General features: G+C 44.6%; 1 protein-coding gene across 1 annotated transcript; it reads left to right on the top strand.

The window, feature by feature from the left end:
* Positions 1-2567: 2567 nt before the first annotated feature.
* On the top strand, positions 2568-8662 carry CLMP (CXADR-like membrane protein; the record flags this gene model as incomplete). Its single annotated transcript, XM_008938649.1, has 6 exons — positions 2568-2759; positions 3469-3670; positions 4465-4632; positions 4982-5104; positions 6891-7032; positions 8368-8662. Coding segments are annotated over 6 exons (1122 nt in total), but the record flags the coding sequence as incomplete, so codon positions are not given.
* Positions 8663-11532: the final 2870 nt, after the last annotated feature.

The raw sequence follows: 11532 nt of genomic DNA, 5'->3' as shown, positions 1-11532 counted from the left end.
ACCCTACCCAAACTAGTTCAAGGCTTGATGTTTATTTGCCTTGAGCTGTCTTTGGATGTTTTGTTAATAATTTCTGTAACTAGCACTCTACGTTGGGTACTTCCATTAAGGTATTTTGAGCTTCCTTTTGACTTTATACAGGTATAGATAACTGGAAAGAAAATTAAGGGAGGGCTGTGTCTAGGACACCTGCAAATCTGCAGACCTTCTTGTGAGTTTGTGGGCGTTGTTAAAGGGCTCAGAAGGACTAAAGGGACAAGTTTGGTTTTTTGTTAGTAAGATGGATGTGTTATAGAGAAGTCTGCAATCTGGTTATCAGTTCAGTGGTGAATCAGCTCTAAATTCTCTGATTGCATATTCCTTTGAAGAAGCTAAGGGTGCTTTAGAAATTTCCATCTCACTAGTTACTTCCCTGATCTTACCCCCATTTAGATGATGAGTTTATAAGCACAGGCTCCTTCTCAAAGGTAGAACATACTTGCAGGGGGCAACAAGAACCAGAGCAAGGTGGGAGCTCTCCTAAAAAAAGAGTCTGTGCAAGCCAGAGAGGAATGAAAACGGAGCTTGTAATGCTTCCTCAAAAGGTGATTTTTAATCCTGATCAAGACTTTTGATGTCAAATGAATTTTTAAAACAACGCCCTGTGAGATGGTCGCAAAAACTTAAGTGCTCTGCTGGCACAGGGCTTTGAAAACACTGCAGATGTTATGTGAATGCTCACCATTGTGGCATTTAATTTAAACTTATTGATCAGTCATCTAGCCAGTGGCAGCGTGTTAATGAGGGCAGCCTGCAGCAGCGTGGGCTGTGGGAGAAAGCTCGTCTGGGGCAGCACGTGTCACTGTGTTTGGCAGATGGAGCTTTGAGGCGAGCGGATCCACTGATAAACTGGATTACTTTTCCCTTTAAAGAAAGCAGCTAATGTGGCTGAAAAGGAGCTTTTCACTCCCAACTCGTGCAGAGATCCATGTAAGGGAGGAGAGCTTAATCCTTGGCATGACTTAAGTTTCTAGGTGTTTTATATAGGTGCATGCACATAGGAGGTGATATCATTTATAGAAGTGTGTGGCAAGTATGGATCAAGTACCAGAAGCTCAGGAACTGAGGAATAGTTGTGTCAACAACTCAGATGCAGATCTGAGAGTGGGAGCAGGGACAGAAGGAATTTTCTAAAACCAGAGCTGGTCCTGAAGAAGTAGAAGATAAGGAAGTGTAACATTGGATGACATTTTTCTTGGTGTTTGTGGTTTGTTTGTTTGTTTGTTTGTTTTAATTTTTCACTGGAAGATAAAGGGAATGTTAAAAATCCACTGTATAAATACACTGTTTAAATTCAGCCTATATAACTAGAGCTTCTTAAGCTCTGGCTAGTAATCTTGCTATGTAATCACAGGATTGTGTGTTCGGTCGCACATGTGACTTACTAGTGCTGCCAGCTCTTCCAGTTTTCATCAGTTTCCCAGTAATTGGTTTAAGAAGCAAGATATTTCATCTCACTTCATTTCACAGGGATAAGAAATGGTTTTAGGCCTTTTTAATGCACAGCAAAGCTCAACAACCTAACTACACTCTGAAGCTTCACGCACAAAAGGCAGATGGTATTTGTTCCACACAAATCCCCCTGCAAACTTGGCTGGAAAATTTTTAATTTGGTGTAATAGAAGACCAGGGGATCCCTCCCCTAGATGCCAGTAATAGTCCATAGCTGCCTTCTTTTGGGCCAGTTTTAACTGAGTTTGAACCACGGTGCATCTGTGTGTTGAAGAGGGGCAAAGCCAAGAATCACTCCCTATTTTGCTCAGTTTTAGCAGGGATATGGTACATAAAGAAACTCAAAGAAATCACGAGCTTTACAGTGCTCAATTGAGTGCTGGTTGAACACCTTTTTTTTTTTCCTGCAGTGCATCATTGCCTGGTCCAGGTTTTAGGGCATTAAAAGGCGTTTTGGGGTTTACTGGCTGACTTTTAAAAAGCTCTGCTTCCCTCTACTGGTTCCGCTCGGCAATTTCTCACCTTTCTTTTAAACCCTGACAAAAAACATTTGTGACAACTTACGAATTTTTTTTTGACGTTGCTATTCAAAGAAACTTTGCTAGCCTACTTGTACCTTGCCTTTCTTCAGGTTAACCCTCTCGTCCCCAGGCTGGTCTCTTATTTCCAGTGCTGAAATGCATGCAACAAACACAATCCACTGTTAAGGAAGAGATTCCAAACCTTGTCAAACAGACATAGGAATAAAGTGATAGGCTCTGAAGGTCGTCTGGGTGGAATAAGTGCTTATGAAATAAAGTAATAAGAGGTGAAAGTAAAACTGAGGAGATTAACTGAAATTTGGAGTGCACAGAGCGTGTGGGTGCAACTTTGGTATTGACAGCTCTGGAGTGTGAAGCCATCTGTTCTTCGTGCTTAAATATTAGTGTGAAAGTAACTGCTTATGCATGTAGAGATGTCCCCTTTAATCAGCTGCAATCTGTCTGGGAAGCCAAGCTGTTGGGTTTGCTTTGATGCTGTGAAGCAAACGAGGTGGAATGTAAGGAAACCTAAGCGAGCAGCTCTTGTCAGCGCAGAGACACATCCTTAATCCTGGCCTCTGTTTTTCAGCTTCCTGTTCTGTTTGGCTGTCCGAGGCTCAGACTGAATTTAAGAGGGTGGCTGAAGAAAACGTGACGTTGCCCTGTCACCACCGCCTGGGCCTCCTGGAGCAGGGCAGCCTGGACATTGAGTGGCTGCTGCACATCTCTGAAACGGTGCAGAAAGCGGTAGGTTCAGCCCCCAGCAGCACCTGCTGGGAAAGGGGTTTTATTTCTGGCTGTGTGGGTACCACCAGCAGCTGTTGACTTAAAGAGACTTCTGTGGTGATCTGTGAGAGTTATTCTGCTCAAGTAAGCACTGTTCAGAAAACACCTGATTTATTTAGATAGATTTATAACGTATTAAAGTAAATCCATATTCACACATCCTGTCTCGGAACAGGCTGTGTTACAATCAAGTTTTCTTTAAACTAATGCACTTATGTACTCATTTGTTATTAGATAAACCTCAGAATTGCTGTTCAGGTTTTCAAAACTGGCCTTGATTTTGTAGGCTCAGTTTTTGAAACGTTGGTTTCAGGAAGCAATGTAGTTTAGTACTCCTAAAAATCATGTTTCAGTACCTTAAATTAGCCAGCCCAAACCAGCCAAAAGGAAAGTCTGCTTTTATGAGTTGTAACATAAGCTTAAATCTATTTTGAGGCTATTATAAATGCTTTGATGAAAATCTCTTGCATAAATAGAGTTTTATGTATCAGTCTCAGACCTGAAACCCAGGTTTAGTTTTCCACCCTGCCACAGGCTTCCCGTGTGACCCTTGGCATGTCACTTAACCATGCTGAACTTCAGTCAGCAGCTCCTGGAAAGGATTTGATCTGTTGCTTTGCGTGAAAGTGAAATTACAACTGACTGATGAGTGCCTGCCTCTGCTCCTCAGGTCATCACTTACTCTGGAGGCCGTGTTTATGATGACCTGAATGAGGAACAGAAAGGGCGTGTGTCCTTCACATCCAACTTCCTCGCTGGCGACGCGTCCCTGCAGATCACATCCCTGCAGTCCAGCGATGCGGGGAAGTACATCTGCAAGGTGAAAAACGCCGGGCAGTACGAGTGGGCTCGCATCACCCTCAAGGTTGTGGGTAAGGTCGTTTTGTTGTTCTTCCAAAGTAAAACAATTGCTAGACACGTTGCCTGCAGAGAGATTTATTTCAGCAGGGTATAAGTACAAAGACTTCTTATGATCAGGTTTCACTGTCCGACTTTATTGCATTTTTTGGCAAAGGACGTGACACAGGAAGACCCCAAAGAACTGTTTTAAGGTAAGTATGATCACTGTGAAATCATGTGAACTGTTCTTTCCAAACAACCTCATCGCACCAACTAGGCTGATATTCTAGCTTAGCTGGTGATTGCCCTGTCCAGATCTGCTGCTGGGGGACTCTGGGTTCACGTCCCAAGTCCCCTGAATGATCCAAGTCAGTGGAAGTGACAAATAAGCTGCCAGGGTTAGCATTTCTCTTTCCTGATTTCTTTGGCTTTTTCATGTCTGCTATCATCCCATGGAAGAATTGCTGTGGCCTGCCACGTGCTGGGGACAGAAGAAATGGAGAAGCAAGGGGAGGGAAAGGGTATTCTCTAAATAGTACATGGAAAAGGAATGGAGTTATACAGCTCTGCTGATCCGAGTATCCATGGCAAACTGCCCTGTAGCATTATCATGTGCTGTTCTTATGTCTAAGCCAGCAAGCTGTTCCTTAGCCTGGTGCAGTTGCACACACAGTTGCAGCTGAAGTCCCCAAGCAAACAACAGTGGTGTCATGTGTTCCAGAGAAGGCAGTTCTTGGAAACTCCTTAAATTACTTTGCCAATGAAAGGGTTTCCGCTGAGAAAATAGTCTGCTGTGTTTGCATGAACTGTCTTCTGTTTCTTCCAGAAAAACCTTCCAAGCCCAAATGCTGGCTAGAGGGGGAGCTGCTGGAAGGCAAGGAGCTGTCCTTGCAGTGCCGGTCTGCCTCGGGCACCGCGCCCATCTCCTACCGATGGCAGCGCATCAACGAGGAAGATGAGAGAGCTGAACATCTCCCCCCTACGTCCCGAGTCAGTGAGTCAAGTCATTTCCTCTTGGAGCTCTCCACCCCTGTGAGCATGCACTCCTGCAGGGACACGCCTGACTTTAAACGGACATCTCTTGGTGGCAGGGACAGCAGTGGTACAACAGAACCTCTCACCACTGCAGCTGGGTGCTGTGGGGTGCTCCACCCTGAACAAGGAAGTGCACGAACAGTTGCTTTGCATTCTGCTCAAAGTTCAGAAACAATCTTTTGGGAGGCGTCTTGATTGTTCTTGAACCAATTTGATCCTTGAATCAATTTGTGTTTCCGTGTGCTATCCATTGTTAAGGTTTCTCAGTGTTTTTTGGTTGATCCCAGTGTTTTTTTTTCCTGTTTCAGACATTTCCAATCCCGGGCAAGTCCTCCTGAAGAATCTCACGCAGATGAGCACAGGGTTGTACCAATGCATTGCCACCAACGAGGCTGGCCAAGAAAGCTGTGTCGTGCAGGTGACAGTGCAGCGTAAGTATGGGCACGGCACTGGCACCACCATCTGAGCAGCACTGCTTCCCAGCTCCCCAGCCACTGGTAAAACTGGGCCACACCTGTACCCTTCCAGTCACACGAAGGAGTTGTTTGGTTTAGTGCACTTACACCTTGCATAGCACATCTCTGTATAACCTGAAGTGGTAAATGCATCATTTGGGCTCAGATGTTTTGGTCTGTTAGAAATTTTGATTATGAGGTTAGGTTATGAAATGCAAAGGGAAAAACAGGGAGTTAGAGATTGCAGAGTCTCCATCTTTTGAGGTATTTCTGGCTTGAGAGGTTGCATGAGATTACTCTCAAGTATAACATCTCCATGTGGATATTGCACTGTTCCAATTACAAACAAATTTTATATCTGTCACTCTCGGGAGAGATAACTGTCTAAAGATTAAAGTGTCCAAAGGCAGCTGGAAAGGCTGAGAGGTATTTCTGGCTTGAGAGGTTGCATGAGATTACTCTCAAGTATAACATCTCCATGTGGATATTCCACTGTTTCAATTACAAACAAATTATGTATCTGTCGCTCTCAGGTCAGATAACTGTCTAAAGATTAGATTAAACTGTCCAAAGGCATCTGCAAAGGCTGACTTGGACATGAAGTAATGTGTGGAATAAAAAGCAACTTTTGACATAGTTTGGCTTAAATCCGGATTTCTGTCCTGAACAACAGGGATTAAAATCAGTGTCCTACCAGATTATCCCCATCAAGGGTGGGTGTATGTCTAGGTACCTGGGTCCTTTGCATATGCATGCAAGGAAAGGGTGGAGTTGAGCACCAGCACTGAGGACAAAGCCAATCAATACAGTTTAGCAGGTACTTATGTGCAGCTCTCAGGGGAGAACTGGAGGAGCTGGAACTGCAGTGATTAAACACTGCTAATAGAGAAGTGTCTTCTTGGAGATTCCATAGCTTTGGAAACATTTTGCCCAGCCAGGCCTAAAATAACTGGAATATGGTCATGTAGCAAGGAAGACCCGTTTGCCTCAGGCATCTGAAGTAAAAGCGTCCAGGCAGCTTTTATGCCAATTGAACTGAATTGGTTTAAAACCTCACTTGGGTTTGCTAAACCATCCCCAGGGACTAGCCTTAAGGGAAAAAATTTCAACTCAACCTATCCATTCTTATCAAAAGAAGTTGTTATAAAGTATCAACTAAGGGCTTGTATAAACTAGGACTTGTCCTCTCATTAACTTTATTTTTTTGGATGAAGAATGCCTTCTTACCTGCACAGCATGGTCTTCCTTTCCTCCTCCCTCCCTACCCCCCTCAGGTCACTTTTTCCCCAACTGAATAATTCATTCTGCAAGTGGATTGTGTTCATTTCAGGGTGAGTTGGAGGAGGAAAAAAGTCCTTATGGGGAAATATGCATAGTTCTAACACTCTTCTGCCTCTAGAAAACTGCTTGGAGCTCTGTTTACCATGGGTTTGTCCTGGCTGCCTCTGTACCTTCTGTGGTTTTGTGCTCTCATGAGAGCATTTTTCCTCCTCATTTCATTTCTGACCCGTAGCTGAAGGCACAGCACTTTTGATCACACCCTTCCAGAGTTAAATATTTTCCTCACTTTTAGTTCAGTTTTAGAAACAATGCCTGAAGATAAACCGGTTCCATTTCTGTGTGGAGACATGCCTAAATAAGTGGACTAAAGCATTTTCTTCAAATATATACCCAGTGCTGTAAGTTTTAGCAGGGATTAGAATCTGACCATATGACCCTAGTGAGAGCTGACCAACTAACACGTTTGTTTTTGGGACACCAGATGCACAGAATATCAGCATGATTGCTGGAGCAGTTTGTGGTGTGGTGGTGGGACTCTCCCTGCTTTTCCTGGTGGTCAGGCTGACAATAAGGAGGAAAGAAAAGAAGAGATATGAGGAAGAGGAAGCACCAAATGAAATCAGGTAATGCCTTTTATTTAATCCCCCACCTCCCACTCTCAGTTTCATACATCTTCTCACTACAGTTTTAAGTAACCTAAGTGTCTTAAAAGGTTGTTCTAAAAAGTTTTTCAAGTCTCCCTGACGTATCAGTGACAAATTTCTTAACTGTGAGAATCTTTGTGAAGACCTTCCAGAATATTAGATAGATGTAAATGTCTTTCCCCCCTCCACCCTCTGGACAAATTAGCACGAAACTTGGCAAAATATTCTGTTTCTCACTTTATTTTTCAGCATTTAAAAGCATTTTCAGAGTCCTTTCCAGTACTAAATTCAACCCCCTTGTCCCTTGTAGCTGGGAATGCTATGAGGCAGGCAGGTTCTCACGTTCTTCCTGAGTCTCTTCACCAACTGTGCTTCTGGATTTAGCTGAGGGTGGAAACCCCCTGAGCAGCCTCACCCCGATGGGTGTTCCAGGAATGCTGATGCTCATTCTCTGAACTCATCTGTTACGTGGGTGTGAGGTCTCCCACTGAACCCCCCCAAGCAGAAATTGCTCTCCAGCCCATTGAGCCTAAACTTCTCTGGAAGTGCTGGAAAAAGATATTTCCAGGAATGAGTTTGAGTTGCCCCTGCCCTTGAAGAAATCCCTTATGTTAAATCCTTATGTTTATTTGCAAAAGGCTGCCTGCCCTCATATGGCATCTTACGTATCATTAAGCATCTCTGTAATCCATTCAGCAGCTGATTACTCTGCCTGATGGTCAGGTTGACAGCACGAAGGTAGTCTCTGCTCTCTTCTGCCCTTCTCTGTTTCCTGTTCTCTTTGCTTTCAAATCTTGCAGGCCTTTTATTTTTACTCTGAGTTTCAGCCTCTTGTATCACCTTTTCATGCATGACTGTTGCCTCTTCTCTCTCGCTGGGCCCAGGTCTTGCACTTCTTTACCCACCCACATCTTTTTTAACTAGAAGAACTGGTTACAGCTAGTCCTGTCTAGGTCATCTGTCATTATGAGCAAGAATTACAGAGCAGACAGTTCTATCTGAACAGTTTGCACTGACACTTGGCACTCGTTCCACCGACCTCAAAGCTGTGCACAAAGAGCCAGTCGTGTGCAGCATGTATTCTAAATCCATTTGACCCATAGCTCTGCAGAGTAACAGAAAGTTCAGTCCACAAAGTCACATAGCACAGAATTCAGAAAGCCCTGTTCCTTGCTCAAACTGCTGGACAAATATGCCCTGGTGATTTGCAGGTTGAGTAAGCAACTGCTTATTGTTGCACACTTTGGTCTGGTAAAACATCTCAGCGTTTCTGTTTCCATGATATCTGAAGTCCTGTTATCTGTTTGATTCCAGAGAAGATGCAGAGGCACCCAAGGCCCATCTCGTCAAGCCCAGTTCCTCTTCTTCTGGTTCCAGGAGCTCACGCTCAGGTTCCTCCTCAACCAGGTCGACAGCCAACAGTGCCTCTCGTAGCCAACGAACTTTGTCCACAGAAGCTACTCCCCACCTAACTCCTCCCCAGTACAGCCAGAGGGAGATGGAAGGAAAAGAAACCGAGCCAAAGAAAGTTGACTACCCTAACCTGATGAAGATGGGAGCGACGCTGGTGATGGTGCCTGCCCAAAGCCGAGCATTCCAGACAGTGTGACTGTTCCCCAGCCACCTGGAGACTCCTGCTGTCCAGAAACACGCCACATACCACCAGCCACATAGGAATTGTTAGGTTAGCTAGTTATCTTCCTGGTCAGATTGATTTAATCACTTGTGATTATTCACACCACAAGAAGCCCTCCCACTGAACTCTTTCTTACCTCTTCCAGCACTGAGATTCTGCTACAGAATTACTTTTTTTTTTTTTTTTTTTTTTTTTTTTTAAGAAAGACACATTTGAGGGAAAAGGGAGCCTTTTTAAATTATCTTTTTTTGGAAGTGGAACACTGAGCATTTTAGAACTACAAACAGCTAAGTGCTGTTGAAACAAAATGAAGCCAAACCTCAGGATTTTTTAAAAGGGATCAACAGAGACATAAAGACAGGTAAAATTCCAGAGAGGTTTTGTGGGAAGGGAAAAATCCCTTGTATTGCTTTTGGAGAACTTTCTCAAAGGTGCATTGTCTTATCCAAAGATTTTTGAGGCAGACTCTCTGCTAAAGGTTCAGCCTCAAAGGGAACTGACAGTTGCTTCACGTTTTCTGCATTCACTCTCCTAGTGAAATACTTTTGGAGGCTGTAATTAAAGTGGCAATGAAAGGAGCTCTCAAAAAGCTCAAGAGATGCAGCATTAAGGCATACATCTGAACTGGCCTCTGTACTAAAGAGAAAAAGGACCCTTATGTCAAGGAAACAGAGGTGCTTTAATTGCCCGAATAAACTTAATAATAAACCCCGAGAGATACGGCCAAGAGCCTGACTCTGCTTTTATGGTCAGCACTGCAAAGCTGCAGGAGCACCACTGGGGAGTGGTCTCTGTGGCAAATGAGCCTTAGTGTGATGAGAATTGGGCACTGAATCCGGAATGAACGCGGTCCCTCAAAAAGCAAGGGCCACTAATCTACCAAAAAACCTGGACGGAGCCTTTGGAAGAAAGCTCCACTCTCACCAGGTTGGGAGTTCATCAGTTTTGGGGTGAGCCATGCTGTAGAAGCTCTTCCCAAGGCTGCACAAAAACATCCTCGAGCTGACCTTCAGGCACCCAGGTAAGGCTGAAGGGTAGAGTGACAGAGCACCGAGTGAGGAAAGCACACCAAGGACAGGTAAACAAGCACAACGCTGCTTCCATCAGAAAATATCTGTGTGCATTGTCCCAAACGCTGGGCCACGTGCTCTTGTGGAGGCTTAAATCTCAGCAAGACTCTTAAAAATGATAAGAGTCATAAAAATATTTTATGTGATTAATTTAACCAGCACAAATGTTACCCAGAAATGTAAAAGTCTTATGCTTCTAGTCGAAGGCCAACAGGAGATAGGGACAGGCAACTTCTGGAGGCAGATGCTCACATAATTCTGCCACTTCCTTTCCTCTGAAGGACTTGGCTCTGACCCCTGCTACACACAAGACACTGAGCTTGTAGGTTCTAGATTCCTGTATTCATGGACTAATGATATTCCATTTTTAAAAAAATTAGGTGGTTTTCTTTTTGTTTAAGGGAAGGAAGGTTTTCTCCAGTTTATGGAATGAGTCTACAGGAGATGGATCAGCACAGAACCACCACAGATCTGCAGTGCTGTCACATCAGGGACCATAATTAATCTTTTCTGACAGACCCAGAGTTTATAGCTTCCTAGACAATGTGATCAAAGCCAAGCTCTGCTCGGGCTACTTCCTTATGAGAAGCAGTTTTGAAACTCACCCCATACTACCTGAGACCTCTTCTTCCTAAGAGCAGTCACCCATTTTCATCACGTGTACCAAAATTTCACTGAGGCTCTACTCCAGAGTGAACCTGGCCACCCTTGGCAGGACAAAGGACTGATCTGTTGTGCAGGGAAGGAAGTCCCAGGTCACAGATTTAAACAAAGGAGACATCTGCTGTTAGGTGTTTGACAAGCTTCTACTTTGTGATAGCTCCTGGCACTGGATACTGTGTCATATTACCTAGAGTTTCCCCAGATACTCCAGAGGCACACTGCACAATCAGCTGTGTTTTGGTGGGTTTTGCAGTGGCTGTCACTCCTTGGAAGCAGCAGCTTTAAGTGTCTGTTATTCCTCAGCAGTTGGTCTTTTCCTGGAACCTGAAGGCTTAGGCACTCCAAAACGTTTACAAGGTACTCCAGAGCTGGGAAAGTCCCCAAGAGCAGGAGCAGGACTGCTAAAGGAGTTTGTGGCTTCTTCTGTGGTTGTTTATTGTGCTTAACATTACCTGGGCTCCATCTGAGGATACTTCCTGTACACATATAAAAAGAGGAGTGCTTTTCTCAGTGAAGAACATGTGCCTGAATGACCAGAAGCTCATTACCCCAAAATAAGGGTAACGACTCAAACAGCTGAGCTGACTACAGGCCAGCACTAAATGCTGTAGGTTAGTTTTGAGTCACAGGCCAGACCTGCAATTAGGGACGAGGAGCATGCTCTGCCTACAGCCCAGAGGCCACTTGCTGCCAGGCAGGTGAATTGGTCCAGCCTGCTGCTGGGAGTCTCTTTCCTGGAGGCTTATGCTACAGGATAGATCAGCTGTAGCAGCCCTCTCCTGGTCTCCAGCTCTCCTGGAGCAGAAAAGTCACTCCTGGTCATGTGAGCTGCCTGTCCAAAAGGTTTAAGGACTGTGGGGAAGAGAAGTTAGTTGGAAACAACTGCTGAAGCCTGATGTGTGTGACCATTCCCAGCCCTGTTCCCAGCCACTACAGGTGCCTCCTGCCCAGGTGTGTGCAGGCTGCCCCTTCTACAAACAGTGCCAGAAAAAGCACCGTGGCAGTGTCCCAGCATGGAACAGAGATGCAAAGATGTGTGGGCACCAGACTTATTAAAATAACAAAGTCTTCAGTGCTTTTCACACATCAGTGATCTCACAGGGGAGCACA

Source organism: Merops nubicus, unplaced genomic scaffold (genome assembly GCF_000691845.1).
Source record: "Merops nubicus isolate BGI_N331 unplaced genomic scaffold, ASM69184v1 scaffold4424, whole genome shotgun sequence".
NCBI lineage: Eukaryota > Metazoa > Chordata > Aves > Coraciiformes > Meropidae > Merops > Merops nubicus.
This window is presented reverse-complemented; position numbering and strand designations above follow the sequence as displayed.